Raw genomic sequence first — 6,000 nt, forward strand, 5'->3', positions numbered from 1 at the left:
TTAGTGTTTGGCATAAGAAAAATCCATTCGTCGCGTCATTTGGATCATCTTTCGCGCTTATGCGCATTCCGTCGTAATTAAGCGAACATCGCGATCGTACGGCCAAACGAACCAACATCCGGAACATTTTTGAGCATGTTTCATGTCCACAATGTTTAGGCATCATTTTAGGGCCTTAAAGTTGGCTTTACGGGCCTTAGAAGTGTCGAAAATGGCTTAAATACGCAACAGGGACCAAAACTGTCATTTTTCAAAGTATATGCAGATCAGACGGGCTCAGGCGGCCCGCCTGAGTTTTTGCATATCCTGACGCGGGCCGCGTGGGACTGTCAGACAGATTCAATGTATGCATTTAATGCAGTTGGCCTTTCATTCGATCAAGAGGCAATGCCATTTCACCCAATCAAGAGCCAAGGGGCATTTTCTGACTTACCACAACATTGCGACAAGTGTACGCACGAGATCGTGGCACGATATTCGATAAACGATCCTAACGGTTCCACTTTTCCTATAAATACCCCCCCCCTTTGTTCCAAAAACCCACACAATCTGATCTTAAGGCTCTAAGTTGGAACCATTGTTTCATACCTGAGCTATTTGATCTAGATTAGCACTCGGGGACCCTCCGTAAGTCTTCTTTCGCTCTTTTATTCGCTTTTCGAGTCCGAAAGTCAACGTTTTGTTGACTTTCTGCATTTACCAGCTTATGGTCGATGCGAAGTTCATGGAACTTCATAACGTGAGCGTGATCACGATGGTTATAGTCCGTAGTGACTATACCTACTGATCACCACGTTATCTAGGCTCAGTGACGAGTCGTAGTTTCAGCCAAAATGTGCATTCTTGCATATTTTGTAACCAAACTACTCGTGAGCATCAAAGCCGTTTGTTTTGATGCCAAACCTGTTTTCTAAACTTAGTTAAGCATGTTCTAACATGCTTAGCTCGTCACGTTTAGTATAGTGCTTATATAGGGTCGTAAGGTAAGCGATCTAAACCATCGCTTATACTTTCGAACCCGACCCATTTGGTCGATCACTAGGATCCGACCAAACACTTTAGGTGGCCATAGTTGTAACCTTCCGGGGTTATACCTAGTGGTCACGATGTTAGGCGTTCCAGACGCGTTCTACGCGAACGACGCGTAAGGTAGCATAAGCTACCTAAACGGGTCGTGATGGACCGTAAGCACTTAGGTTAAGTTTCATTTTAGTATGTAGGCTTTGTTAAACCATATTACACGAGTCTCCATACTCGTTTGGTTTACGAACCCGCGTACTATCCGATCCTTCCGATTTGGTCCGGTATATTAACATAGCTACCTATTAGGTGCCGTTTGATATCCCGTGATCTTTAGCATTATCTGGTTATTATACAAGAACTCCAAAGCAATCTCAGGTGAGTACATTGAACCCCTCTTTTACTGTTTTCCAAACTGTTTTGGGGTGAAACACATGTGCCTACTTGCTACTTTCATGCTTTCCGGTTTTCACATCATATACTGCTATGTTCGATAGTACATATATAGTACATGATTTCCTTGTGTTGATACTATGTATGCCCATTGTGTGCATACTTAGTACATTGCTTTACATCACATTTCATGCTACGTACGCCCATTGTGTGCATACGTAGTACATTGTTTCACATTGCATATCTGTTGCATATGCTCATCCAGCATATGAACACAGTATACTACATTTTGAACCGTTGTACTCTACAATACATTTCATGCTACGTACGCCCATTGTGTGCATACGTAGTACATTGTTTACATTGCATATCTGTTGCATATGCTCATCCAGCATATGAACACAGTATACTACATTTTGAACCGTTGTACTCTACAATACATTTCATGCTACGTACGCCCATTGTGTGCATACATAGTACATTGTTTCACATTGCATTTCTGTTGCATATGCTCATCCAGCATATGAACACATTACACTACATTTTGAACCATTGTAACCATTTGACTATGTGAACCGTCTTACCCCTTTGATTTCATGAACCGTCTGTAACCATTGAACCGTGTAAACCAGTTGTATCCGTTGACATGGATTACATTTGACAATAGACATTTGACTATACATGAACATTTCTACCGTTGTTAAACATTTCATCTTGATGGTTTGGTTTGAGCAAGTGATTTAAGTAACGAGGCATGTGTAATATGATACAAGCATGGTGGATACGCCGCTGGTACTTCCTACATATAAGTGTTTGTATGGTATTACATATCGTAGCGTTATTTGAATCATTTCAATTTGAGACATAGAACATTTTATACAAATAACACGCTTTTCACAAGACATTGATTTACAAACAACAAATCTTATACAAACTCTTTTTACATGGTTATTCAGTTAACCATGCATTGTCCTCTTATTTATACATATCAGTTGATCTTACCGTTTTTCAAATGATTTACAAGACAAAGCAAAATACGAGGTTCATGACTAAAAATTTTCTCAAACTCAAGTCATGAATTCCGTTTTCACAAAACCAATGTATCTCACAGGCATTTTTATGCTGACGTACCTATTTTCACATGTGTTTTCAGGAGATGATGCATAGGACTTATCAAGACATACTTAGGCGGACTTGTGCCTTAGTGACTTAAAACGAGACAAGAACTAGATAATTTATGTTATGTACACTTTGATTCTTGTTTAGACAATGTAAACTTTCATGTTGGATTTATAAAACGAAACTTCATTTGCCATGGATTTGAAACAATTGATTCTGTTACAACACTCCCCGACGTTTCCGCCATGTTTTGTATGTTCTACGTGGTCGGGGTGTGACAATAGACCATATTGGTAGTTTAATTTATATAAATTTTTATCACAATTTATCGCAGTTACAAACTAGTATGGGTAATAGGGTGGCATACAAAAGGCCTAGTCACAAGGACAATTTTAATTCATAAGCCATGATTTTATAGAATCAAGGCAATTAGGTTTGAACATAGTTCATTACCTTTCTTGACAGGGAGTCATAGACTACAACTGTCTTTTGTCTTATTTGACAATTATTATGGCCCATAGGCACTACATCACTAATAGATGTTTTAAATTATTAAGTGAAAATGAGCGATTTGAAGAATCCAATACAAGGATGACTAGTGTGATTTTATCGAATCACATTCGCCAGGAGTGCTAACATGTTTTCAGATGTTAACAAGAATCTGAATCTTAAAAAGGTTTCACCATCATGGCCAGGTCTAAAGTGACATATAGGCTAGGTCACGCCTTTAAGACATTCTTTCAATATTCAATGGTAGATTAATTATAAAATGGAATGATATTTGATTTATCTCATATAATATATTCATATGTATATATAATGACAAATGAAATTTTTAATTAAAACATTCCATAAATTTAAAGAAGTACATAGATGCCCTAAACGGGACTTAAAAAGAAATAACTTGTCCACAGAGGGACTAAAAAAGAAATACAAGTCCTCGCAGGGACTGAATACATAAATAGATGTCCACGGAGGGACTAAATTGAAATTAAAAATTACAAAACAAAAAAATAAGGAATTTCAATAATCAATCTTCTTCTTCCCCTTTATTAGGTTTGCCAAACCCTTTAGTAACCCACGGCGGCTCCTATGCTCCTCTTCAACCTGTTGCTCCACCTTGTGCAACCGCTGAAGGATTTCCTGCTGATGCGGTGGTTAAATCTGTGGCGGCTGCTGTTGCGGAGGTTGAGGAGGTGTTGGGTATTGATACCCATATACTGGGTACCCAGTTGGGTATGCAGCCTGAAAGGGTCCTTCAGGATGAAGAGTATTGTAGTTGGCTGCCTCGAGGTACGGGTCAACACTAGGGGCATTGTAGTAGTTGTAACCCGAGTAAGCTGGCTGCTCAAACGAGTTATACGCCGCTGGACCGGCGTAAGAAAGAATTGGGTTATCATAACCCATGTGCGGTGGTGCGGTGCGACTGGCGCAGTGTCGACTTCAGAAATTGGGTTTGAAGGCCCACCCATTTGCGGGTCTTTGTACAACGGCGGGTAATGGCTGTTGCTTGAGTGTTGGGGGGTGCTGAAGTGGAAACCCCCATGCACGGACATCCGTGCACCTGATCTTCTTCGCCTCTGTGGTTCAGGAGGCTGTTGTTGCTGTGGCGGTGGCGGTGGCGTGACCGCCAGTAAACGCGAATCCTCAGAGGGATCCTGCTGCTGCTGATGTTGTGGGTTGAAAGGGGGAGTGAACTCCCAGTTGTATGTGGCCCATCTTTCAACAAAACTGTCTGGACCCCTGTAAGGCAAACCATGAAAAGATGATCCGCTTAAAATCTCGATGGGATGCGTCGGCGTCCCACTTGGTGGCATCTTGGGATCTGGATCATCGTCCATCTCCATATCCTGCATCTCAGGATAGTGATCAGCTGGCCCCAGAGGGTTTGGACCCTCTGGTTCTTGAACCTGGTTTACCGGATTGAACTGGCTTTGGAAGTATGGGGTCGGGTCCTGGAAGGCACGGTGCGAACCCGACCGCTGCAACGGTAAGTAGGAATGATGTGAATGGTCGGACTTTTCGTTCTGATGCATCCCGAAGGAATCGTGATATGAAGGTGAGGAGCTAAGCGAGACAGAGCGTCTCACGGGCTCTAGGTAGGTCCTCCAATCTTCATGAGGACTCGATCCGATGGAAGCGGATGGTGTGCGTCGGTGCGATGGCCCAGCCTCGTGTTATTCCTTGTTAAAATTGGGGCTTTTCCCCTTCCGCCTCGGCCTCTAACACATGGTGGCATTTTCTTTGTTCTTGTCAAAACAAACAAAAGAAACAAACAAAGGAAAACCATAAAAGACAAAAAAATAAATAAGATTAGGATTGATCCTAAGTCCTTTGCCTAGACTCGGAAGTCAAGGAATGTGCAACTGTGTCATTGAGATTAAACACAAAAGGCTAGTGTTTAATTCACTCAATGTTGGCTCTAATACCAACCTCTCACACCCCGATATTTCCACATATTACCGGTGGGCCCGGTGGGGAGTTCGTGACATAGTTGATATCATCATAGTCAATTAATCACAGTTTATGCACAGCGGAAGTCTAAAAATAATATTACAAACCGAGTTGAAAGTAAAATAAAATATTACACAACGGGTTATAAGTGGATCCACAGGCGGATCTAAAACAGAAAGAAATAATGTTCAACAGACTTTAAGTATTAAAAGCTTGCAAGACTCTTTATTTAATCATCGGAGCTTCTAGCCCATTACGCTTAGTACCTGCACTTATCCTTTTTGGAAAATACGTCAGTTTACACTGGTAAATACATTTAACTAACTCTTTTTTAAAAGTGTTTATAAAATTGCTTTGGATGCACAAGGCATAACATCTTTTATCACTTGGGATAATTATTTAAAAGTAATCTTGTATATAGATTTATATGTTTGTCGTCCATTCAAGGCCAGCTAGAAGAGCCGGACAAGATTAATACACACGCCACAAGAATAGGCTCACAAGAGAGTGAGATACCGTTTATACATACGCAACTGTCAGGTGTATGCCTACACCCCGTACTTAAGCCGTGGCCATTTCTTGTGAATGAGCCGAGGATATCCAGGACATGGTCATCAACCCCCTAAAGGCATTGTATCAAACAAAACAAATTAAAACGGGTTATGCTATTTATTAATCACATTCCGATTAAATGATTTCATACCCAACCAAGCGGTATTATTATAATACCGTATCCCAAGCCCGTATAAGGGAAAATAAGTTAAAAGTATTTACCTGAGCAAAAATATAATTTTATTCCCATCCGTATAGCAAATCAGCAAGTACGGTAGCTTTTACTGGGCTCCTAATCTGGAACGAAGATTTTAATAACCTATTAGATTCCTAACGGGTCTTATTTAAGTTATAACTTAGACCGGTTAGTTTTAAAGAAAGGTATACGGTTCAAAACGCACGATTAAGCGAAGACCGGATTAGAATGTGATTTAAACCCAACAAGTTTGAAGACTTGTATAA

General features: G+C 40.7%; 1 protein-coding gene across 1 annotated transcript; it reads right to left on the reverse strand.

Moving 5' to 3' along the window:
- Window positions 1–3,690: 3,690 nt before the first annotated feature.
- On the reverse strand, window positions 3,691–4,568 carry LOC110933064 (basic salivary proline-rich protein 2-like). The gene is made up of 2 exons (XM_035974258.1): window positions 4,001–4,568; window positions 3,691–3,899 (listed from the first exon to the last, which is right to left on the reverse strand). The coding sequence occupies exons 1-2, from the start codon at window positions 4,566–4,568 to the stop codon at window positions 3,691–3,693; spliced, it is 777 nt and encodes a 258-aa protein (XP_035830151.1).
- Between the last annotated feature and the right edge of the window lie 1,432 nt (window positions 4,569–6,000).

This window comes from Helianthus annuus, chromosome 6, assembly GCF_002127325.2.
Source record: "Helianthus annuus cultivar XRQ/B chromosome 6, HanXRQr2.0-SUNRISE, whole genome shotgun sequence".
NCBI lineage: Eukaryota > Viridiplantae > Streptophyta > Magnoliopsida > Asterales > Asteraceae > Helianthus > Helianthus annuus.

What these genes read in the sequence shown, in the direction of transcription:
- LOC110933064 (XM_035974258.1), bottom strand. Translation starts at nt 4,568, where the DNA reads ATGCATCAGAACGAAAAGTCCGACCATTCACATCATTCCTACTTACCG. An exon ending in GTACAAAGACCCGCAAATGG is followed by an intron (nt 3,900 to 4,000) that starts GTGGGCCTTCAA and finishes ACGCCGGTCCAG; the next exon opens with CGGCGTATAACTCGTTTGAG.